Genomic DNA, 25,988 nt, shown 5'->3' with positions numbered 1-25,988 from the left:
CCGCGTCTCCCTCTCCCCTGGGTTCAAGGCTGTTGCTCCATTAAACCAGGGCCCTCAGCAAACGCTGGATTTAGCCCGCCGGGGGGTGGGGGGGGAGGGAGGGAGGGCTCCTCCGTGCGCAGGTAAGAGGATGGGTTAAAACAACCCAGAAGAGGATAAGGTGCACGCAGACACCCCCACGGCCTGTTTTCTGAGCCGGCTCGCAGCACCAGCGCCCCGTTAAGCGGAAGGCAGGCCAGGCCGCCAGGCAGCGCTCGCTCCGGAAACCAAAACCGCAGTCTCCACAGCGACTGAGCGGAGGTCATGTATCCAAAGTGACAGTTTGAAACTAACTCAGGATAGATGTAGCGCTAGATATATTAAAAGATGGATGAGTACCTGTCGAGGAGGAGGAGGGGGGGGTCTACTGCCTGTTTCATCCATGCGCTCCTTCAGAAGACACTTCTACAGCGTGTTAATGTCCCTATGAAAACATGCACTTCAGGTAACGGCAATTCCCCAAAGAGTCACAGATGAGCCACTGCATGTCATTCATTGCAAAGAGATGGCAATATATTAAGATTTTAGGATTAGAATAGCAAATTTTGTAAGGCAGTTAGGAAAATCAAGTAGCAGAGAAACTAAGTGCATGCAAAAATGAGTACACAGCAGATACACACGTGCACCAGGTAAACTTCATTTGAACTTGTTTACAAAATTGACAAAAAAATCACCTTGTAAACTTATTCACATTTGTTGGAGCTCACAACTGGTTATACTAGCATGCTGAAATAAAGATTGTCAAGCCTTGTCTCACTGTGGATTACATCCAAGTGAGTTGACCCTTACAGCAGAAACAAACTAGGTAGGTAACGAGATTTAAAGCTTGCATTCTGAGTGAATTTCTCTGAGAGATTTTGTACCACTAGGGAAAGGGCTGTGCCTGGTACTTTGCACCCTCCCAGCAAAGTGAGCATCAGCATGGTCAGTTTGCTGCCGAGGGCTATACGGTAACTTGGAAGCAGTGATGAACTCTGGGCATCTCCTCCCTCAGTACAGCCCTTACGGACCATGACTTGCAGCAGAAATGTAAGCAGTGGAGAAAAGGATGATTAATATATTGGATGGAATGCAAGACATTTCCTGAAGTTTGCCCTACATTCAAAGGCCTCGGAAGAGCACAGACCCTGCTCCTAGTGAAGACCATTCAGGAAAAATGGGAGAAGGGCAACAGGGCAGGGCTGAGGGGTAGGGGGTGGGTAAGAGAGTCTCTTAATACACAGTATTGTTACATAAACAAAAAATTAAGCATTCCCAGTCTTTTAGCCCTCTACCATCAAATCTACTTTCCTGAACTGCAAGATACTGACTTTCCTCAGCTCTAGAACACACTGCTTGACCTGATCAACTGTAGAAGGATAAAATGGAAGTAAACTGAAAATATACTTGGAAACATTTTTTGGTAACCACTTTTTCTGGTTAGGAAATTTCAGTCTAAGACCTCAGAAATCAGAAATGGAAGCAAACAGACATCAGTAAGATTTCTGAAACACCCACACATTTCAGTACCAGTCAAATCACAAAAGCAGTAGGTTTGAACAGGAATGACTTAAAAATAAACCATACCTTAACACCTGTATTCCATCAAATGAACCAGCCTAATGTATACCAGGTAAGGAACACCCTTCTCAAATCATGGTTTGATATTTAAGAGCTTGACTGTGCTCTCAGAGGCAGCACAGCTTTTTGCCAAGGCTCTCCATAGAGGCAAGATCCAGCCCAAATGGATTAACGGAGTTAACATCACTAAAACTAGCAAAATTTTTGGTATTTTGTCCCCTCTCCCTTTCCCCCAGACAGAAGCCCACTACTGGAGACTGTAGAAAACAACTTGTCCCAAATGTTAAAGCAAGTATAGTTAATAGAAATTCTTAGCCTTTTATACTGAATCAGGCCACTTTATAAGATGCTTAACAATTAATATATTACAGAATTACAGATGAGAAAAGGTGAACTGTGATCTCTGAGGTACATTAACAGTAATTGGGTTATCAGTCTCCAAACCCTGGATGCAACCAGCGTTTAAAAAAACCAACACACACCTGTGCGACTGAATACCACCAACGTACTTGGAAGACATCTTGTACACCCCTAACAGCCAGCTGCTCTAGATAGTGTCAGATGGGATTCAGCTTCGCCACACTGCTCCAATGGGTTCTCAGTGCTGATGATCACTTAGTTTGTCTGAATTGACCAAACTTTAAAAAATAAATCAGTTAAGTATAAATAATTCACAAACTGTTTTGTGCAAATTTTTTTTATTTCCACATTTATATCACAATGTGTCCACTTAAAGGACCAAATAGCAAAGTTGCTCCCTTCTGCATCCCAAGAACACAGAAGTCTAGTTACTGTACATTCACTAAGGCTCTTTGTTTTTGCAAATTGCGTTTATGATGGATATCCATAAGGCAAACAATATCTAAAGGAATGGTAACAAGTATATTTCCAGCATACAAACAGGCTTCCTTTTTCCCTCTCACAGTACAATTACAAACTTGTAGCACCCTCATTACGTTTAGATTCTAGAAAAGGTGATTTTCTTTTTTTTCCTAGAAGATTGCAGGAAGGGAAAAGGAGGAAAAATATTTGGCTGGTGGTGGTGGGATCAAAAATATCTTTAAACATCTAGTTTTTGCAGCATTTCTCAGAGACTGGATTTAAACTGAAACCAGACTAAAATATGTGGATGCCTATGGAATGTTGAGCTGAAGCTGGTGTCCCAGCCTGCAGTGCAACACCTGCTGTTTAAAACCCAATCTCTGTACCACATGACTTTAAAAACGCAATCATGTTCAGAGATGTGATACAAATAAAACTACAGTTTTTGCACATTGTCTCTCGAATATCTCACTGCCAAATAAAAACCCAAATCAAGTCAAATAAATAGATGCATATTTTGTTAAGGTAACTTCCACAATTTTCTCTGTACCTGCCTGTAGTAAGATTCCGGCATTCAGAAAGTGCTGGAAATCATCTTCACTTCTTGGGGACTAACACTTTTTTATAGCTGGCTCGCTATAGAGTTTTGAACTCAATTTATCAACCTTCGTATGCCTTCCTTTGCAATTGTTAGTAAACTGGTAGCAGCATTTCACAAAAGGAGAATTTAAAGGAAAGAGCTGTAAATAACCAGCTCCCTCACACCCTCTGCTCGTTGGGCCTGTTTGTCCAGGACAGGAGGCTTTCTCCATGTTAAGTGGCATAGTGTCTGCCATTTTTGCTAACTGCAGATGTAAAAGCATTTTAGCAAAACTGTACTCAGTCTAGGCAGACATAAGGCAGGATGTTCAATCTACCATCATCCCCGTGTGGATCTAAAGATATGCACTGTGTCCAATCATACCAGTTACCCTGTGTATCATAACAACCGTTCACGCCTGGCCAGTTATGTTCACGTATTCTGTTGAGATCATCACTTGTGACCTCTCTTGTGACCCCAGGCAAGTCTGTAGGTTTGCTGTTAGGAGCTAGAACATGAGTCTTTCTAGCCTCTTTTCTAGTGCTTTCCTCCTGCTTTAAATATTCAGACATGAAGTAGTGAGCTCCTGGAGTCTGTACTCCTGATGAAGACAGCAAGCTACTCTGTCTGTTTAAATATGACTGAATTATTTCATTTCTGGATAATTCTTTCCAGTTCGTTTGTTCAAAAGGGCTTTGCAGGTTGGGTTTTTGCTCCTGCTTTTCCGTTTCTGTCCTGTGCTGTTCAGTAAGTGCAGGAATTTCTACCTGCAAAGGATCTTTCTGTGTTAAAGGTTTTATCTGTCCTGTCATGGGGTCAAAAGTAAGTTTTCTCTCTTTTAATCTCACAGGTTTCACACCCCCTTCTGTGACGTGCCCATCCAAGTTGACTGTGTAGTCTCTAGGTCGGTACCTTTTCTTCTTTTTACTATCTGAACCTGAAGCAGCATCATCACTGTCCATTTTTGAAGCGTCCTGTGAAAAGCCAATGTGCGGCGTGAGAGATTCCCCAGAATGGGAGCTGGTTTTGCAGCTGGGAGATGTGTGCTGTGGAAGCGTCCCTGCGGTATGCCTGTGCTGGCTTTCGGAAGGTACCTGCTCCTGCCAGTGCTGAGACACCTCGGTTACTGATTGCTGAGAGAACTCCAGTCTTTTCGCTGGCATTGGAGGTGTTGATGGTTGCATCAAGGATGGTGGTGGTGATGGCACCTGTGCAGTATCTAAGAACTGAGACCTTTGAGATGGACTAGGCATTGAATCCTTTGGTGAGTACGTAGTATGCTGCCGAGCAAAAGTATCATGCCTAACGTTTCTAGGGCTAAACGAGGAACAGCGAGGACTCTTAGGTTGGTGCGGTCCTGTGGTTTCTTCTGATTTATCATGCTGCTGAAGCACTGCAGTCTTTAATAACGAGGAAGTGCTTGAAGGTTTTACAAGTCCTGGAGAACTGGTGTGAGGTTTTACAGCATTTACTGGGATCTTATTGTGTTTGTCATTTTCACTGAGTTCTGTCCTGCTGCTTTCGGGCCCTGCATGTAGGTTTACGTCTACAGGACTAGGGAAATTTTCAGGACTACCTCCAATTCCGTTCGTTGGAGGGGGTGAAGAGTTTTGTAATACTTCATGACTAGCTTTGGAGACTTTTGGGGCAGGAGGGCCCTGATGCCCATCCCTATGTTCACCTTTCCTTTTCCGATTTCCCAATTTCTCTGTTTTTGGAGAGTTTAGTTTCTGTATATCATTCCTGCTTTTCAATTCGCTGATTGGCTTTGATCCAGCCATGGCAGGAAGCGGTGCTTCTGGTTTGCAGTTGTGAGCACCACCATTTGCGGATCCAGGTGGATTAGGCAACCCTCTTGGCACTGGCTCATTCTGGGTTACAGGTTCTATCAGCTTTTGCCAATTCCGCAACAATTTCTTGGCACGTTTGGCAAGTTCCTCATTGGATGTCTTCTTCCTCACCTCATTGATAAGCCTCCCAAGTCTCGTTTCCTATAAAGAGATAAAAGTTGTTTTACAAACACATATCATTCTAAACAAAGTTCTGACTTCAATTTTAAGAAAAAATTCTCCTTTTAATGCTTACCCTAATAAATATCTAGTATAAAACAATAAAGATTTAGCAGATAAATTAATTTTTTGGGAAAGAATTAGTCCAGTTGGTCCAATGCTCTGCCACACAACACAAAACCTGCTGTAGGTTTTGAGTCATCCTGTCTTTGTTCCCTGACTAAAGTACCAGAGCCATCAACCGTGAAAGACATCAGAAAGGAATTCTTTAATCAGCAAGAATCTTGAAAATAAAGGTGCAAGCTCAGATTTGAGGGGAATGTGCCACACTCGAGGCAGAAAAGTGTGTTCACCATAGTGCAACTGAGACCTGCAGAAAGAGGCATGAGAAGGCATTTGAGAATCTTAGCCTGTTACAGTAACGTGTTAACAACATAAATCTCGATCTCACAAATCTGACTGGCCAAGGTGGGATTTATGCCCCTTTTTATAATTTAAGCATAAAAACTTCTTTGGGCTCTGTATTTGAGAGTGGCCAGTAATGCTGCAATTGCTATCCCACCTGATACTTCAGCTTTTAATACACCTAATCTCATGAACTAGATCAGGCATTGAAATATGCTTAACTCAGTTTAAGAGTAGTTTTATGGACACAGAGCAACTATATTCCTCCTATTTCAGATTCTTTTTCCTTGGTCATCAAGCTGCGAAGGCGGCAACCAGTCTTCAGCCAGCAGAGTGATGTTGCTGAATGCACCAGAATTAATCAGTAGCAAGTAATGATTAATTTAGTGCCTTATACAAACAGAACCTGGGCTGCCCAGAATACTGATCTGAATCCAGAAAGAATCACTATGCATGCTGAACGTCAGAGGAAGCATGAGAGGGACGTAATACTACCTTAATTGTGAATTGCTTGCAATTAACATATCGTTTCAAGAAAAGCACTTATGGAAATTAGATAGGCAGAGAAAGTCTTTTATACCCCTAAAAAACAGGCGATGCTTAGAGGGCAACATACCTCAAGTGCCTCTTTGGTAATGGGATATTTCTCCAAGCTGGAGATCACTTCCAGCACTGCCACCATGTTATGGATCTGCAACAAGGAAGACAAAGTCATTTCATGTTTCGTGCACAGGTCTTAGTTATCAAATGTAATTTAAAGCCTTCCACTTCATAATTGCTGAAGCATTAATCCCAAAATTGCTATCACACTGTCTGGCTTTAGGGAGCTGATTGCTCAAAGAATAGGGACAAGGACACTTTACTGACCTAGTTGGAAGCTGAAGAAGCTATAACAAACATGCTCTTATATAAAACTAAACGAAATATTAGCACTAAAACCAGCACAACTTACACTAGGAAAGTTCCGAGACCCCTAGACAAGGTATTAGTTAACTATCCAACAGCCTAACCGGAAACATAAAAGTGCCAAACGGACCAAGAAGAGTTACCAGTTCAATCAGAAGCCTCACATTCACTCTTTTATGCACTACTATCGATTTATACAAGTCTCTGTTCCACAATTTTGTTCAAAATATTGGTGCTTCCCGCAGCTGCACCAGGAAAGAATCCGAAAGCCTAGGTATAAACCGGACGTTTAAATCCAGACAGGAAACAAGCGCGATGCCCAGTAGATGTCCTCAGACCATCACGCACGACCAGAGGGACCAAGCACGGCACCAGCCCCGGCTCCTCAAGAGCCACCTTGACTCCGGCAGCACTCGTTCTGCGGTCCCACTTCCCCGTGTGCAAGACGGTGAGGAGCGACTTCTGAAAATCTGATGCACGCTATTGTAATATACGGTGAATTTCTGATGTGCTTTGCTGCAGCATTTCTTTATGCATGAATAAACGTCACACGGAACCGGTTGCCCGCAATCTGTAGATGTTTAACACGAGGGTGATTTTAATAGTTCCAATGAGAAAGTTCAGGCTATACAGAGATCCATAGCTCATTAGTTGGTATTAAGAGCACCAAACCCAGGAATTTCTAATTCACCTTTGTAGATAGATTTAAAAGACAATGCAAAGGAAAATTTGAATCACTGAGTCTCATTTATTGCTCAGCTGCATTTGTGACTCAACTGGACACGAACTATCTGAGAAAAATCTTTCAGCAAGAACCTCTGCAGGGATCCCCCGTTACGCCAGCCTGGATAAGGAGCACGGGCAGGCAGCCCTGCCCTCCCCAGCCACACACTGCTGCAACACTGTCCATCTAAAAACCAGTGCAAGTTTCTTAGAAGCAGCTTTTTAAAGTCTATACTACCCCTCTATTAAGCAACAACAGGGAAATTAGGAGCAAAATTCTTTTTCTTTTGTTCTTCAGATAACTCTATGCATACAAAATGCTTTTTTTCAATCGCAGTAGGATTGCTTAAGGTTGAAGATACATAAAGCTGTCAGCAATGAAGCACTTCACCAGATTTTGAAAATTACTTTTATTAAACTTAAGTCTATATATACTTTGATTATAATTCTCACAAGACATAAAACATTCAAAGAGGAATTAATTTGTCAAGATTCTTTCTTTACTTAACTACAATGCCTCTGCAGATATTTAAAGCCTTACCATCTAGTCAGGTCTGGCGAAGCTCTGCTTAAGCTTTCACGCAGCAAGTATTTTTTGCATACTTTAGTACTGAATATGTCACTTGAGTACATTGACATTTCTTCATGCTTTTATCCCTGCGCTGCCCTCAGCGCCCAGGAAGGATGGTTTAGCCCCCCCAGGCTTAAGTAATATACAACACCAGTTTTGTCAAAGTTTCTAGAACTGGAGCAATTAGAATAGCTAATGCTCAATTCCGGGAGTTTCCAGACAAAGATTTTTAGACTTGCAAAACATAGATTCTTGTCCCTCTCAACACATTATTTTAGGTTGTGAATTACCTGGGTACAAAAAGGCTCTGTGTATTGCACACACCAATAATTGGTACAATTATTTTTGCAGTTACTGGTAATCCCCAAACGTTCATTATCTAAATGACAAAGTGATAGTAAAAAAGGATCATTAGTCTATCAAAAGGTCAAGATGGGGAATGCAATATGCTCATACATACACACACCTGCAGAGAGCTGAATTTGGCCAGGGAATTTCCAGTAACAGCTCTGCTTTTGTTTCAAAATACACAAATACACACATATGGATGTCCCCAGAATGCTAAGTCACCTACCCTTTAACACCGGCTCCGTACCAAAACTGACTTATCTCATTCCCTCCTTTAAGGGAGGCATGATACCAACTAAGATAATGAAGCCAGCCTTAGCCACCAAGTTTGTGTCGAGCGCTTAACTGCTGGTAGGACAAAAACACCCATTTCAGATTCTTCGCACATTCGTAACCAATTGAAAACATGCCGTCGTACTGAAGCAATCGCTGCTGCAAGGAGTGCAAGTGCTCACGCTAGCGATCAACTTCGAGCCGCTTCTCTTTTCTCCTTTTTGACCTTCAGGAAAGCATGGTTCTTTTAAAAACAAGGATCAGGCAGGTTCAACAACTTCTCCACCCTTCTCCAGTAGTTTTGTATAGTCACCTTGGAATTCTTCACCCAAACTGGCATAAAGATAAGTTTATCATAAAAATCATATTTGCCTATTTCAAAATAATAAAGACTGAAACATGACAAAAACAAGATGACTCCCCCAAAACACCTTAGAGAGTCTTTCCAACACAAAGACATCTCTTCTGATAACAGAAGACCCATATCTTTACCTTAAACCATCTGTTACAGCTTAACAAAATTCATGTATTATCACATAATTGACTTCATAACACTGAAGTTATAAAACCTACCAGAACATAACCCTATTTTGAGCAGCAGTAGGAATGATCACTTATTGATGCAAATTGCTAGTCAAAATGCTTATTAGCTACATATGCTAGATAGGCAAAGTAAAATAAAGCACTGTGGGACAAGGGAGTTTGGCAACTTCAGTCTCTTCAGACACTGTGCAAGACTGCAATTGCATAATAACTCAGTGTCTCAGGAACTTACACATCGCTTTCATTTCTACGTGCCTTTATCCGCTTACACTGCCAGCCCCCATCCCGTAAAACCAAACCTTCTCTATAGGGCAACCCTAGGACCTCGCAGAAGACACCTATGACTAATTTGTACTGCATTTCAAACCACCCTGTGCTAGTCCCGTGTTTTGAAGAGGCTGGCACAGAGACTAATTCACTTGAAAGTTTACTGGAGAACATCTGCTTTGAGTCATCTGCAATAATCCTTTCCAGCCAACTCTAATGATGGTCACCGAAAACAAATCTTATTTATTCCATGCAAGTCTCTAAGTCATTTGGCCATACTCTAGAGTTTACTACTGGTATCTCTTCCAAGTTAAGCAGTAGATGTTTTCACTACAGTTTCAGACAAAAGCATGGGTTTCTGAACTCTGTGGAAAAGATCAAGCAGCTTAATTTCTTTTTTTAATTACCACTTTAATCCTATTTTAGCTTTTAGGAATCAATAGCAATTCAGTAACTACCTTCAGGGTAAGTGTTACACAGCACTCTGACAGGATAAGGAGTTTGTTCAGGTCAGGAACTTCAAGCTACAGTAACTCCTGACCTACAGCGCTGGCTGGGCTTTCTGGAGCCTCCCAGCTCCCGGCAGGACAATTTACTCCCCTTCTGTTCACAAGCCACCGCTCACCTTCCCCTCCTGCCCATGCAACTGCTCCCTGCCACCTCCTATTCTACAGCCCCTTTCCTGGGGGGTTGAAAATAGCAGCAAGCTACGCCGGTGCGCATGAGCCAGCATCACTGCTGCCGCGTGCCGGGGTGGGCAGGGTCGGGACAACCCACCGGCCCGGCTACGCGCTATATAATACAGAACCAGCACCCAAATGCGACCGTTTGGTCTGTGCTCAGAGGTGGGCGAGGAGTCGGAGCTAAACCAGAAAGCGAACACCAACGTAACGGCTCCTCTCGTGCCCAGGGCTGCCTCCGCACGCGGGATGCTGCAGCCCCGTGGGTGCTCTCACTCCACTGCTGTCTAAGAAATAAGTGTTAGGGAAACATCCAGTCACAGGCATTAGAGTGAAGCAGAAATCGTAGGTCTGTATTAAAACAAACAAACAAACAAACAAACAGGTTTTGGAGGGATGTTTACCAAAGGCCTTTGCATAACTATACCCCGACAGGCGACCGACCAAATCTGAGTATCGAAGAAGATGATGTTGCTTACAGAGCTTACAGGCTGGGGGGCAGGGGAAGGAGTATTTCATCATACTATGACTTTGCACCTAGGAGAAAACCTGAGAACTAGGTGCATCATTAAAAAAAAAAAAAAAAACCTGCAGTGAAGCTGCTAATGCAGATTTTTATCCTACTGGGTTTCTTGCTAGAAAGGTACAGAACTATAATTTAACAGGAAACTGGTGGTTCCTCTTTTTAATTACTTACACTAAGTCCAAACAGCAGCAATAAAAGGCATCTTTTGAAACTACATCATCATCCGTATGGATCGCCTTAGTATTTTAAAAAGGCTAAAAGGTAGTTAAACTTGACCTAGCCTCAAATCCTTGAAACTTTCTCCAAACAAAATATAATGCCATTATCCTCCCAAAATCCCAAGTTACAATTATCAGTACCCTGACTCCATCATAAGCAGTTTGAAACAGACTATACAGGTGCATCAGAAGATACTGGCTTTGAGAGAATGTCTCTCATCCAACTCCAGCTTATTTCTTCAGAATATACTCTAGCAACTCAATACTTTGCTAGTCTCAAAGTACTTTGTGTAGCACTTTCCCATCTGTAGTATCAAAGCAATTTTACAAACGCAAGCAAAGAAGTGGACCTACTGATCTTTCTACCTCTGCTATAAATATGAATCCAGATCCCTATTCCCAAGCTGATGATTTCTGTTAGCAACTAATATAAGAAATACAGCATGGTCTATCCAGAAATTCCCTGGGGCACCTGTACCATTTTTATTGTCTTCCAACTGCCCCCCGCCCAGGACAGTATCATTTTTTGGTTAGTTATAAAAATTGTTGTGTATCTATGGCCACGTATATCCTTAGGTGGAAAAGGATAACTTACAACAACGTCCTGGGGTCTAGGTCAATATTGCTGAGATGGCCAGGAAGGCAGAACCGACCCAAATGGAGGCAAGCAGACAGCACTATCTTTTATGAATGATGCCCTTCACGCGTGCTTACTTCATCCAAAGCAGCAGAGCCATCACTTATGTCTACAAATACTGATTTCTACCGCAGTCTGGTCTTTCTGATCAGCATCAGATCTTGCCCGCAGTAGCACACTTATATAAAACCTACTTCATTGCATAGTAATCTGAAACATGGAATAAGACGGAAGAAGAGAAAAGTTGCTATTCAAAATAGGCTTTATTTAAATGCTGTAATGGAAATACAGTAGTATGGTGCTTATTTAGCACTTGATATGGGAAGCACTAGGTAGCAGACATTAACAATACATACTGTGTGCAGTAAACTAGAATGCCATTTATTCATATAGATACAGACCAAACAGGCAAAGTTAGAATTCAGGCGACAACCTGCTGGGATTTAGATCAGTTCCCTTGCGACTGATCTATTAAGAGTTTCCGCTACCCCAATGTGACATGATGTTGTGTAAAGATGGGGTACGTGAGACACCATTCACAGAAATGACATGCCAAAAAGATGATCATGCACTCCTTATGATCATAACTACTGAAACTCTTTGAAAGTCAGTTTGCTAAGCGGAGCTCAAATATTCACCAGTATACAAAAGATTTCTTTAAAGGTGAAGGCCAGTTTTCTAATGGTCAGTATTTAATAGTAAGATAGATCTTTAAACATGATGGAATCAATGGTCTACATATTTTTGGCTTAAAGTTATCCACTGATAGTATCTTCTATGATAGAGAAGTTCATTGGGAGTCCATGCTCCGGGAAAAAAAAGTCAGAAATTGGTGCTGCAAGACAACAGCTGGAAGAAATACTCCTTGGCTACCACAAACAGTCACAAAAGTGGCTAGGTACAACAAGTACCGAACAGATTTTACTTGTACTTAGGCTTTACTCAATGGTAAGGTAACATCACCCAGTCCCAGTAAGATACCATCCCACAGACACTTTAAAAAGTCTGGTCTGTCCAGCCAGAAGCGAGGTTGGATTCCAACAAAATATCACATTGCAAAGACATTGGCCGACCTGAAATATTTCCCTGGAATGAGACAGTAGTTTAGCCCTCTGTTACCTTTTAGCAGTATGTATGCACATGAGTACGGTACAGAGAGATTGGAAAAGCCAAGAGACCAAGGGGAATTTGCCAGCACAAGACAGCTTGGCAGCTACAAACAGCCTAGAGAGAGGAACCCACAACAGTTGGTAAATGCACCATCAATGCTCAAGCTCTTCTGCGTGCACAACTCTGGAACCCACTCGGGAGACTCCTAACCCTGGCAGACCTCCTCAAGGCTGGCCTTGACATAGGAGGAACAAATATCACCCGTCCGCAAGGCAGGGGAAACCACCTAGCAGAAGAACCATCCACTCATGGAGTCATGTAGTAGGCAGGTAGGATACAGGAGGCAGTAAAATCTAGATATACAAAACCAAGACGCATACCCAGAAAGTAAATAGTTCACAGGACAGCAGTGGTACCTGAGGAAGCGTCTTCCTACTCTACCCAAAAAGGTCTTCAAGCCAATGAACAAAAAAGCATGCAACAGTGTAACACTTTTGCCATTCACATTCATTAGCCAATAACTGGAAGACCTCCGTGTTACTATAGGCAGGAATACTTCCCAACCTCAGCGTTCATTGTGTAGTCTCTGTATAATATCACATAGTACTCTAGTGCCTACTCCCCCATTGTATGACTAAATATGGAAGACTCACCAGAGCAGGAAACTGGGCAAAACCTTTCTGGGGAAATAAGTCTTTTGTCCAATTACAAAACCATCAGTTAAATAACTTGCATTTGGAAGAGAAGTGAAAAGTCAAAATACGGTCAAAAACAGGTAAGAAAAGGTAAGTGGGTAGTCTTTGTGCAGACCTCTGATATCCAGAATTGTCAGGAGTATGTGAAACGAGCAAAAACTTGATCATTTTAACTATCTGATCACTGCAAAGATTAGGACTACAAAAGTTCTAAGAGACTTAAAGACTGTAGCAACCCAAAGGTTGGAAGCACAGAAAGTCAAAGCAGCACAGCTAATTTTCAATAGTGCAGTGTCAGCTTAAGTAATTACTCCCCTCCCTCCTCAGCCATTTGTTCTACCCTCTCTTCTCCTAATTTAGCCTGCAGACTGAATTAAGTATCAGATTAAATAAATGCCAGGGTCAGTGGAGGAAAAACAATGGAACTGCCTCTCATCTCCAGGCAGCGGTGGGTGAGAGGAAGAAAATATTTTTGCTGCTGCTTAAGATGGTGGGGGCAACAGAAAAGTTGCTGAGCAGCAAGATACCAGTACTGCCTCCAGCTCCTCGTACTGCAGCAGTGATATCCCCTCCCGCGGTGATGGGAAAGTGTCCCCTCTACTCTCCTACGAGCTTAAACACAAACAGAGCAAGGGATCAGATCCAGCCCAGAAGCAGCCAAGTGGATCATCTAAGATTAGATCAAACCACTATGAAAAGGTGGCACAACTGTTTGAAAACTATGCAGATCAGTTACATGAAATACTATTAAACTAGAAGGACACGTGTGGCACAAATTCAGGCCAAGAAAATAGAGAGGAAGGAAAAAAAAGAAAAAGAAAAAAGGATGGGGTATGGACCAGTCAGCTGTCGTGATGGCAGAACAGAACATACTCTCAGAATGGTATCTACCACGGCATACTACAAGCAAGATATGTTAGTCCTGTTCTTCACTCAGCACCATACTGATAAGAAATGGTACAGGAATCAAATTCAGCTGGAATTGCATGTTCATTGTGAGGCGCCACAGTTCAAGAAGAATGTATACAAAGAAGAGTTCAGAGGAGAGCAGTGATAAGAGGTTTTGAAAACATGGTTAATAAGAAAAGGTTTAAGTACTCAGCTCACACACTATTTGGGGGAAAAAAAAAAAGTCAGATATGGAGGAGACAAAGCTTGAAATAAGCCTTCCTGTGCGGTTCCTGTGCCTTACGTAGTTATAATAAAGAAAATGGTGATCAAATGCTTTCATGCTCATTGGCCTAATTTGCAACAAGAGAGATACTGATTACATATTAGGGATAACTAGAGAGGTAGCAATGTGCTAAAACAAGCTCTCAAACAGTTTCTATAATGACTCTAGAGGTTTAAGAGCAGATTAGACACATCTGGAAGGAGCTGTTTGATGTACGCGATGCTGCTTCAGTGAAGGCGATGGACCATGTAGCTTCATGAAGTCCCTTCCAGTCATACATTCCTCTGATTCACATCTGTGGAATAGATGCTAAACATCAAGTATTAGAAACATGTTGAAACAACCAGTCTCATTTCTATTTAGTCCTAACCAAGAGTTGACTCCAAATACTTCATTCTAAATTCTGTCTTCTCAGAGAGAGACGTACAGGCCATTATACAAAACAGTTTGTCTTATAAAGGACTTCAGACAAAGCTCATCAAAATATAGTTCATAATAATCTAAGGAGGAGATTTGTTTCTAGCAGCTCAGAATAGAAATGTAACAGCACAGAAGGATTTATTAGGTGTTAACTGAGAAGTAACTAATTTGTAAGAAGGTTGTAGAGAAGAATTCTGATGATCAGAAATTTCAAAGCCATAAACAACCCCCCCAAAAGTTATCTGGAAATTAAAGACTAAACTTTCCTTAATTGCAAATTGATCCGCAACAAGCTTATTCTCAATTTCACTGCGCGTTTGGCATTATAAGACGCATTACAACATTCCACCCCAGAAACCAGTTTACTGAGATAAATCAGTTCTTCAGCCAATCTAGCAGGCAAGTGGAGCAGCCTTGGTGGAAGTAAGTTTCCAGACCACAACAGCAACCCTGCACTGCAGGAGCTCTCCCACCTGCAGCCTACTCCTACACCTTGGTCCTCCGGAGGAGCTCCAAGAGGAGCATGAGGAAAGCGGCTCTGATACCCTCAACTCCCACGTCTGCCTGCTGCCACCACCAGCCTGTGGCACGTCCTGCCCCTACCCCTCCGGGCAACCTCACTGAGCCCCAGGGCAGCGCCCTGAGCGAAAGCAGCCTCCAAAAGAGATGTGCAGGTCTGTCACAGCCGTCTCCAGTTGTTCATGACCCCTCTACCTCTGTAACTGCTTAATATCCTCATTGCAACAGCCTCAGAGTTATCACCATCCTTCCCCACACCCGAGCACACTTCAAAAATGGCACGGGCTTGCTAAAACAAAGCAGACGATTTAATGAAAAAAGAATAAACATGGAAACATTTCAGTTGATCCAGCCCTATAAATCCTTTGCCCCCTGGGATAACTTCCACAGATCACAACAAGAACAGCTACAAATGTATTCAACATTGTGTTGAACAATGTAGCACAGCTTATCAGACCCAGACTCTTCCAAGTGTTGACCTGCACAACCAAAGATCATGGAATAACGCAAGGTGCCCTCCGCTCCTCATATGTGCAACAATTGCTATAGATGTCAGTGCAATAAATAACATTAGGAGAACACACTGCTAACATATGAGCCCTAAGAGCCCAGTCACTACACTGGTCCTAAGGACATCTACTCATGATACGTTCTTACTTTGTTATATATGTGAGAGCCAATTCTCCTCTTCCTCTCCTTGCACAAAAGCTTTAACTAGATGAATGGAGATAGTTATTATTTATCCAAATCTATGAACTGGCATCGAAACTATTCCTTAAGTATCTGAAGAACCATTAAATTTGGTTTCTGCCACAAAGCAGCCGCAGTCACAGGGACAACTGATGGTACTTCAACGAGAGTTTGAGAGTTTGTAGATTATTCAGGCTGATACAGAAGTGTCACCCTCAAAATGCACTTCTTTTTAATTCATAACGATCTCAGTGCTTCCTACAGTACAGAGAGATCCACTCATTCGGCAAGTACACTGCACTGTGACTGCAGGTATTTGGGGAAACCAGCAACCACTGGTCTCCCCCAGCAGAGCCAGGTGCTCCCAGCACCCACCTGTGTTACTGTAAGGGCAAAGTCGGACACTGCGCTGGATTGCGAGGATGACCCTTAACGAGGTCAGCTGGACGGCATCATTCTGCAATCACCTGCTTAATCTTAACGAACTCCAGAAAGCCCTAACATCACTGATATATAATTTTTACTCCTTTCTTAGAAATAAAGACATTCACTACTACCATATCAAGGTACTTTAAATGCAGCAGGCCAACTTTTTTCAAAGTACCAAAGCAGCTTCTGAACCGATTCCTTAAATGATAAGAGGGGCTAAGGTAAGAGCCTGCAGAATACATTGCAGTGCGCAACTTCTCAGACCATCAGATAGAAGTGCTATATGCTTGCATGACTGCTCATGAGAGTTTAAGCACCGTGTATTCGTTCACAAAATCTGAGCAAAAGCAGAGTTAAATTGGGAAGGTTTTAAATACCAAGCTTGAAGAGAAATAACTCATTGTATCCTTTCAACTGCAATTACTAATACAGAATTTATCAGCCTATTCATAAAGAGGTTTCATGGATATGCCAAAAACAAGATGCAATCTCTTATCAAGTAATCCTTCTCCTAGAATTACTGCTCACTAAGTTCTAGAGAAAACGCTGCTGCCGATCACCCATTTCCAAAAAACCTCCGTTCTCTGAGTACAGCGCATGTCCTTGGGAGACTATAACTTGGGGGGGGGGGGGGGGGGGAAGAGACCTGATGGACCTCCCTGATAGTCCGGGAATGGTCAGCCATCCCACCCAAGGGCACGGGCATTAACAGCTACTTAGGGACAATATGAGTTTTCTCCCCTTGGCAGGAGAAATCATCCCCTGGAGGCCTGTAAACACACAACGTTCATCTGGGAGCCTGCGAGCTGGCGGGCTGCTTCACTTGAAGACCAGGGTCAGTGCAGAGCCCATCACCCAACGGCAGCATAACAGCACAAAGGAACTCGGTGCTCCGATCACCACTGTATTTATATTTAAACACTGAACACTTAGGAAGCTGGAATTTGGTGCCTCACAAGGCAAGTTTAGTTATTTCTAAGCCCTGTAACCTAGTATGAGACAGCTTCATGATTTCCTCTTAAGAAAGCCCCGCTGAAGCCCAAGTCCTTTTGAAATCCTGTCTTAAACAGTCCAGTGAAGAAGATGCAACACAAGGTCAAAAAAATCAATAGCCGAGGCCGATGCACTGAAACTCTTGCACACGAGAGGAGAGACTGAGGTTGCATGATGCAGTTAGACCCTTAACGCTGTGCTCGCTCTGCAAAGAGCAACACTACGAGACACAGGCATCCCACCTTTTCAAATACATCTGAAACATAACGCCTGAGCATTTCCTCTTTCATCCTCTTCTCTTCCTTTTCCATCTCATTATGCTCCACTATTTAAGGGTTAACCAGAGTTTCCCCAAGGATAAACTACAATATTAAGGTTATGCATTTTTCTGGAACATTCTGAACTGTAATTTATATTCAAATTTATACAAATTCCACGTTCCCACCCAATTAGACTCACCCAGCACAAGGAGTGTTATATATCAACTATGGGACACAGCTCAAAGCAAAGCTCTGCTTAAGCGATGACTCAAGTTACAGAAACATATCCCTGGCCGTAGCCGCGCAGGAAGTTTGCTCGCTGAAGACAAGTTGTGAACGTGTGTTACCGTCTCGGGGAAAACCCATGCGCCTTCTACCTTCAGAGGTTCCACACACAGTAAAACGAAAAAAAATCAAGTTAGACCTACAGCATAATCACGACGCTCTGCAAGCTGATTCCGCATGAGAACAATACGCTGGAAGGGAGCTCCACGAAAGTACCGGCTGTCACTCTCAGACAAAACTTCCACCTCTGCACAATCATCTCTGCAGTGCAAAGTTTCCAAATACACCCAGCCGACTCTGCTGCTGAGTGCTACAGACAGACTCGGGCACAGCGTTCCCCTCCTCCCCAGCAGCGAAGCTCGAAAGCCACTTTGCTGAATAAAACAGAACTAATTACGTTTTACTTCCAGTGATCCCTCAATAGAAATTTCCACCGTCTACTGTCTGGACACGCTGAAAATTGTATACTTTGATATCAACAATCGCACTTAAGCATGCACCGCTGCCCCGTGAAAGCCAAGCCCCAGAAAACACTACACGTTGTTAAATTCAGCAGATTACACCTCAAATTAAAGCAATTTGTTAGCACTTAAATATTGTTGCAAATGCTGAGAGTATGAATTACCTGCAGAAAGAATAATTTAGCTCTTAAAATATTGAATAAACAAACCTACAATTACATTAAACTGAATGCAAGCTACTTACCTGTACCTTAAATATTTCTTTAAAGACCAAGTGCGTAACTGGGGCCACATCGTACCATGAGTTATACAGACCAAAAAAAGTTTATTCGAAGTTATCACCAAGCACAAAATGGGTGAGACGGGATAGCAGCAAAGTGTTATCAGCTACAACAGATGTGTATTTTTTTTAAACTATGCTTACCTTCATTTTTAATTCCAAATCTAATATATCAGAATAGCTACGCTCTACAAGAAGTATTTAGAAGTATTTCTGAATTATCATCAAATTACCTTAGCAGGCAGAATCGATTCCTCTGTTCCCTATCTCGCAGCTTACTATGGTCCCTGAAAGAGAGAAGTCTGCTCGACATCTGCAGCGGCTCCTTGGAGAAGCTGGAAAAGGATCTCCTCTCCCAGCATCGGGGGGAGAAAAAAGAAAAAAGAAGGAAAAAAGCTTCAGCTGCCCTGAGACTACTTTGATCAAGAGCCAAAGGTGCCAGAGTAACAGCACTGTTGTGTCTTCAGTCTGGACCAAAAGCCCTGAATTGATGCAACCACCCCCCTTCACGCCCTCCCGGAGGGGGCTGGCCCTCACCTTGGCACGCACGGCCGCAGCCACAGCCAAAGCGCGAGTCGGAGCTGCTCCGCTAGACCCGGGCTCTCGAGACACGGGCCCCGAGCGGAGGGTCTTCGTATGCTGCAACACTTACAGACCAGCTCTCTCCTCCCCGGGGACTTAGCGACAGCAAACATCCCCGCTGCCTCCCAGCCCGGGGCAGCGCGAGGCTGCAGCGCCCGGCAGCACGAGCTCATCCCGCTGCCAGCCGTGTCCCCGCTGCCCTGGCCGTGCCACCGCCGCCCTGGCAGGGCCCAACGCCTGCCGGCTCGGGCGCTGCAGCGGCTCAGCCCGGGCTGCCGGTTCGTTGCCGCCCAGGACGCCTGTGTTGGTGCATCCCTCCTGGACGCACGTGCATCTCGCACACCGCTTCTTTTCCCTACTGCGATGACAGTGAGAGATTGCAGATGTTCATTCTGCCTACAGAAAGCTGGTCTGTCCGTTCAGCAAACCGTCCCACGGTTAATCAAGGAAAGCGTGTTACAGCAGTTGTTCCCCTTAACGCGCTTTCCTCCTGCAACCCCCGGGTCACCAAAGCCCCTTTCCGACCGAGGGCCCAGGCGACAGCGTGCGCAGACGGGCACTTGCTGCTGCGTCTTGCTCTGCGCTGTTCTTAGCTCACCGAAACAGAAGGCAGCAAAGGCGAGAGGCAGGAGGGGTCAGCTGGATGGAGAGACTCAATCCCTCAGTGAAACAACCCGAGAAACGGTGGGGTGACAGGAAGGTGCCACTCGACAGCGGCCCGAGCGGGCGCTGCTTGGGGCCGCCGCTCCCCCACCGTCCCCCTTCCCTGCCACACGCTCCCCCAGGCCGTCGCGAGGCGGGTCGGGGCGCCCAGCACACCCCCAGATCGGCCCCGGTCCCGGCAGGGCCGAGGCAGCTCCGGGGCTGGCGCAGGAATGCGCAGCTGGAGGTGGGGAAGGGGAAGGGATGGCGGCAGCCCTCCCACGGGCCGCGGCTCCGCCGGCGCTCCCGGCCGGTCTCAGCGCGCACGTTTAAGCCAAGTCGATTCAATTTTTGACTATTTGGAGCGTTTTCTGCACAGCCTTCGGCGCCCGGCGGCTCGCTGGAGCTCGCAGCTGGCTCACCAGCCTCCGCCGGCGCTTCCTCCCGGCGCCTGGAGAGGGAAGTTCCCCGGACAGCGCGCAGGGCAGCTCCCTCGCACACAAGCCACGGGGACAACAGACCCCGCGGCTGAAACTGTTTCTCCAAAAGGCATCCACTCACCTCAAAAAAGAGACAGGTGTGGTTAATTTTTGCAGGTAACTTAGCTCTTTCCATGAGCTCCCGAGCCGACCTGCTAACGCAGCGGGGAACCGGGAGGAAGCAAAAAACGCACCTTTCCCGGCCCCGGTACCTACTGGAGCAGTTCAGCACCCATCCCCGCTGCCGCGCCTGCGCTGGTGCTATTCCCGATCCACCAGAAAGCGTATCGGGCAAGTGATCTAGATTAAAAACTACCCGGAAAAACACACCATTTCTTCTTGAAGTCCAGATCAATTCCCCAGTGCAGTTCACCACATGACCCTGCAAATCGCTGCACTGGCACACGTAAAAGGGGTGGGTGTAGCAGGAATAAGCAGTGGGTGTTATTTAAATCGCCACTGCTGCTGAACCAAACACTCAAATTACAGCTTAAGAGCAAATGACTGCTGCCATCACCACTGCAACCTGTAGAGTTTCAAGGAATTAACAATAGAAAGGCAATTTGGTATTTCCATTGCTTTGACCCCCCCCTCAACTCCCTGCTACTTTTGCTCAGCTCAGACTTTGTCTCAGCAGCCCCAGTTACAAACTTTGTAACAGCAAGTCTTGCTACTGCAAGGGGCAGTGTGCAAGTGAAAGTTTTTAAACTCAAAAAGCTCTCTCAAAAAGGGACTAGGCTGTATGGTCGCCAATAAAACATCATTTAGGACCATCCAGGCAACTGATCAGAAACGGCACTAACCCGTACTAGTCAAACACAGCATCTCTGCAAGCATCACAGGCGCCTTCGCAGTATATTGCCAGGAAGCCAAAACCCAGAAGCTTACAAGCTATCTTGAAAAGAGACGAACAGGAAAGCTCCAGAGCAGGCTCAAACCACCGGGTTCAAGCTGATCCAGCTGTTGACGATACAGAGCATTAAAACCCAATCATACTCATTTAAGGTCATTTAAAATTATGAATAAACCAAACACAACGGGGCCTATTAGAGCAGACACCACATCTTTCTCCGGAAGCCAGGACCGACGGGCTAGTGCCACTTCAAACTCTAGACACTCAGGAAGGCTGCAGTCACCTGTACGGGGTAACACACACGAGACACTATCAGTTGCCTTGATACAAAAAACGTGATTTGAAATCACTATCTGGAGCAAGACTAGGTACAGTAAGAAAATAAACAGAAATTGTAAGAGGTACAACAGGCTCCAGCCTCTTTGCACACTGCGGCTTCCTCAAAACTGATAAGCTTATTAGCCCCTGCAGAAAAGGATAAAGCTAAAGCAAAAGCCATGCCTACTCTACTTTCGCCCACACATACGGCTTCCCTGCACCTGAAGAAATTACCGAGACCCTCCTGAAGTGTAATACTGTGATCCTTCACTCCTAACATTTATATTATTACAGCAGTGTCTATAGCACCTTTTCCTGGAACATTGCTCCCTTTATTTATTTATTTATTTAAAACTCAATTCTAGAAAGCAAATCTATCACTGATGATAGAGGCTTTTGTTTCTAGGACTTTGATACAGCAATCAATACAAAAAACAGTCATGGGAGCATCTTTAACTACGCAACTCATGCGTCAACTGGAAGATCATCCCAGGACAATATATTCCTTAGCATATTAGAACACATGAACCAACTTATTAATAATAACTCAGACCCCAGACTTTTCCTGAAGGACTGAGCAGCAAGGCTGACTGAGATACCGCATCAGTGGCAGTCTGATTTTCAACCAACACGATCCACATAGCAAACGTAATGGGTTGCTGCTTACAAATCAAAGCTAGCTTTGCACCAGTGAGAGAGGTATTAACGGCAAATAACTAAATTATTGTCTAATATTTAAAATAAGGAGAAGATTGTTACATATTCAAGACAAGGAATCATTTAATTGCAAGCACAATCCTAATAGCCAGTTGGAAACAACTATTTCCCACAGAGGAAAAAAAATAACAAATCTCATTATTCCTGACATCAGGTAATAAATTCCCTGAGGAGTACAAAGAACGATTTAACAAGGCAAAGGTGCTCTGCTTGGTGGAAGAGGTGGTTTCTCAGCACACTAAGCCCAAAGGGAGAGAGGGCTGTTTCTGCCAGGACCGAGGAATCTCTTCCCTATAAGCGCTCGCAAAGCTGCTACAATAAGGTGTCAGACACACTTCTCCAGCTATTGTTTCTACTCAGTTCTTCCAGGAAAAGGATTTTCCATCGCTATGCGTGATAACGCTAAACCTCATACTTTCCTCCAACATGAGCCTTGGTACTTTGTCACTAACCTACAAGCTTTGGAAGGAAACTGATGTTGATACTTACTGTTTAAGTGGCACAGTAGTAGCAGCAGTTTGCCCTCATACCCCCCCCCCCCCCAAGAGGAAGAGGCTGAATAGAGCAATATATAACACTAGATATCTCGAGTGGCTTCCCAGATGATACAGTATTTAAGTAGCTTATTTCCTACAAGTGTCCTTTGAAATAAAGGTCATACATGTAAATTCTAAACTAAGTGTGTGAAACTAAGTTATAAGCACGTTTTATAGCAATTACTAGAAGAGGTCTCAAGTGCTAAATGCATCCATACAATTAAAACATTGCTCCTGATTCGGCAGGGCTTAACGCAGTGGTTAAAACAAGGATGAACAGTTGGTGGAGAAGATGATTTCTGATAAGCAAGCAGGTACTGAGAACCTGGGGAAAAGATTATTTTGAACAGCTAAATTAAATGCAGGTAGGGCAGCTTTTTTTTTTTTTTTTTTTTTTTTTGAAGCAGGACCTCAGAGTTACCCAAGCTTTGTATATACTTCAAAGACCTTTCCAGTCACACTGTGATACCCACAGAAGAGAACGTTTGTATTAGAGAACATATCAGTGAAGCTGAAATTCAAATCATCCCAAATCAAAGCACTGCAGAGGACCTCCCCCCCTCCTCACCCTCACAAAACTGGATTGGCCTTCTGCACACTTGACACTATCAGGGCAGTTTTCACCCTTACTCCTCTCCAGAAACATGCACATACACACACTGACAATTATATTGGAAAAGCCTGAACGAAATCCAGGCCTCAAAGCTTGACTTTCCTGGTAAACAAGGAAGTCAATCACAATAATGAATACTCCAAGTTTGAATGCAACCACTTCTTTTAACGCAAGATTCTAAAAGGCCAGAAGAAAGTAGCCGCAATTTTCTGCAAGCGCTAACAGCGCCGAGGCTCACAGCTGCATTAACTTCTTACCGCAGGAAAAGATTGTCAGAACAGTTTCTCATACTTTCACGCTGGGACTCAAGTCAGCTTTAATTCAGAATTTACTTCAAAAAGTGCTCAAGAATCAAGTTTTCTCTTCCCTTTGTGAAAATGGCGAGACAGACAGTCGTATCTATCGTTTACCATGTATTCTACAGGCCTCAGAGAAAAAAACCTCCGAGATCTAAATCTGCACCAACTAACCTGAGCTATACCACCCCTGCGCTCATTTGAGGAAGAGGTTAAAATGGAAGACAGCCCCCTGCCTACAGGCATTTCCAAACAATGGGCTGATTTTTCCACCACTAATTATTGCTCTGGATAAGCATCAAGGACGTAGAGCTATAACATAATATACATTACTCTTTAAGCATACGCAGCTACTGACCTGTCAGATGCTCAGCAGAGCTGCTGGCTGATGCTCTGCTTCCCTCTGCAGACACCTGTCTAGTTATTTCTGATCCCCCTCATCACAACCAAGCTGGAAGCGCTCTTAAATGTATTGGAAAATACAGCATTATTTAACATTAGTGGATGGAGAAAGGAAAAAGTATCCATTGTAGAATATATCTCCTGATTACTCACTGCCATACAGACAGCGTTTTAGAAAGTAACACTGGAAGTAGGATAACCAGTGCTGCCAACAGCTTTAAGGTTAAAAGAAACTGTAGATCTCTTAAGAGTTTTATTAAACTAGGTAGGCACTCAGTTGAAAGTAAAGTGAAAAATGTGCAGCCACAGAGAGAACCCAGAGCAAACAAAATTCATGAAGTGGACTGACATTCACTGAGAACCGAGTTAAAGTACTGCAAACTTGAATAACTTTGACATTTAAAAGCCCGCAATTACCATTATAATTCATGACTGTTACTGGAACAGGTAATACTCCAGCTCCTGACAAATGCACATCACAGCAGATTACTCAAGAAATTACAAGGTCAGGGTGATTTTTCTTCAGTTTTCACGTCACACACAGGCTGCTCTCAAATGCTTCCAAACTGCAAGAACTTTATTAGCTACTTCAAGACTGCAATACACATCTAATACAGAATATACTTATTAAGAGGAAATAGGTATGGCTTTAACTGAGCCAAAACATCGTTTTATACCCCCAGCCTCCTGGAACGGGCGCTCGGTGCGATGCACCCGCAGCTGCCCCAAGACGAGCCGCAGATGGCCAAACCAAACCCACCTTCGTATCCCGCTGTGGCGACTTTTGAGCTAAAATGTAAAAATCTGACAGATTACAGACTCCGTGGTCCTCTCGCGGAAACAAACGCCTAAGCGGAGAACTGCTTTAACATGCCAAAAACCTTAAAAGGATTAAATAACACTTTGGATAACCGCAACTTATACAGTAAACCCACTTACAGGTGAAACACACGCCGACTTCTGCGCTCACGCTACATCCCGGAGCGAGCGGATAAGCTCATTAGCGCCGTGCGGAGAAGGATAAAGGCGAGGACCGAGCCTGCCCTGCGCCGGAGCAGCTCCGGAGCCCCCAAACCTCCGTCCGACGCCTCCGAGCGCCCCGGGAAGGCCGGCTGGGGGCGGCCCCGGGCCCGAGGAACAGGTGGGCGCCGCGGAAGGTCCCGGCGAGCGGCGGCGGGAGCCGGCCCAGAGCCCCCTGCAGGCCGCGCCCGAGCCGCGGCCTGGCGTCGGGAGGCCGCCGGGCCGCACGCCGCATGGCCGGGCAGCGGCGGCCGGCCCCGGGGGGGGGGGAGCGGGAGCCGCGCGGCGGCTGGGGAAGGACGCGGCCACCGGCAGCGGGGAGGCCGCCGGTCCCGGCCTCGGCCCCGGCCCCGCCGCGCGGGGGAGCGGGCGGCGAGGCGCCGCGGGACCCCCGGCGGGCACGGCGCCGGCGGAGCTCCCTGCTACCGCCCGCAGCGGAGGCTTCCGGTGCCCGGGGAGGAGCCGGGGTCCCGGCGGGCGGCGGCGGCCGCGCGGCCCCGAGCCGCGGCGGGACCCCCCGGGCAGGCGGCGGCGCGGGGGGGGCAGCGGCGGCGGCGGGGCGGCCCGCGGCCGGCGTCCCCCGCGCTGCCGGCACCCAGCCCCGGGGCACGGCGGGCCGTACTCACGTTGCTCTGCGGGTCGATGGCCTGCAGCAGCCGGTCCCTGATCTGCTGCGGGGAGGGGGCCGGAGCCGCTGTCATTGCCTGGGCGAAGCGGGGCGGCTGCGGCCGGGGCGGGCGGGCGGCGGGGCCAGGCCGGGCCGGGGCGGCGGCTCCTCACTCGCCGGCGGCGGCCTCCTCGGGGAGCCGGAGTCGCATGATCGCTCCCCGCGAGGCGGGGGGGAGCGGCGCTCGGGGCGAGGCGCGGGGGGGGCCGCGGCGGCGCGACCGGGCCGGGCCCGACTGTTCCGCTCGGGGCCGAACTCAACTGTGGGCAGGAGCCAGCCCCGCGCAGGGCACCATGGGACACGCCCGACGCCGTTACGCACGGCGCGCCTCTGACGTCCGCGGGCGGCCGGCGCACGCAGCGGCGGGCACACGCGGCGCGCATGCGCGGTGGGCGCCGCAGGGGGCGGCGCGCCTGTGCGGGCGGGCGGGCGGTCGCCGG

At 45.6% G+C, this 25,988-nt stretch overlaps 1 protein-coding gene across 3 annotated transcripts; it reads right to left on the bottom strand.

Moving 5' to 3' along the window:
- Window positions 1-2,278: 2,278 nt before the first annotated feature.
- MED26 (mediator complex subunit 26) lies at window positions 2,279-25,888 on the bottom strand. 3 transcript variants are annotated; one of them, XM_064497583.1, is made up of 3 exons: window positions 25,508-25,888; window positions 6,032-6,106; window positions 2,279-4,992 (listed from the first exon to the last, which is right to left on the bottom strand). In XM_064497583.1, the coding sequence occupies exons 1-3, from the start codon at window positions 25,580-25,582 to the stop codon at window positions 3,301-3,303; spliced, it is 1,842 nt and encodes a 613-aa protein (XP_064353653.1). In that variant the 5' UTR covers window positions 25,583-25,888; the 3' UTR covers window positions 2,279-3,300. The 3 variants fall into 3 exon arrangements, with proteins under 3 accessions (XP_064353653.1, XP_025961712.1, XP_025961711.1); XM_026105927.2 differs by lacking the exon at window positions 25,508-25,888 and adding an exon at window positions 24,801-24,987; XM_026105926.2 differs by lacking the exon at window positions 25,508-25,888 and adding an exon at window positions 18,657-19,153.
- Between the last annotated feature and the right edge of the window lie 100 nt (window positions 25,889-25,988).

This window comes from Dromaius novaehollandiae, chromosome 25 (genome assembly GCF_036370855.1).
Source record: "Dromaius novaehollandiae isolate bDroNov1 chromosome 25, bDroNov1.hap1, whole genome shotgun sequence".
Taxonomy (NCBI): domain Eukaryota; kingdom Metazoa; phylum Chordata; class Aves; order Casuariiformes; family Dromaiidae; genus Dromaius; species Dromaius novaehollandiae.
This window is presented reverse-complemented; position numbering and strand designations above follow the sequence as displayed.

Coding starts and splice junctions, on each gene's coding strand:
- MED26 (XM_064497583.1), bottom strand. CDS start 25,582: ATGACAGCGGCTCCGGCCCCCTCCCCGCAGCAGATCAGGGACCGGCTG. Junction 6,107..25,507: donor CCATCGACCCGCAGAGCAAC/GTGAGTACGGCC, acceptor TCCTTGTTGCAG/ATCCATAACATGGTGGCAGT. Junction 4,993..6,031: donor TTACCAAAGAGGCACTTGAG/GTATGTTGCCCT, acceptor ATCTCTTTATAG/GAAACGAGACTTGGGAGGCT.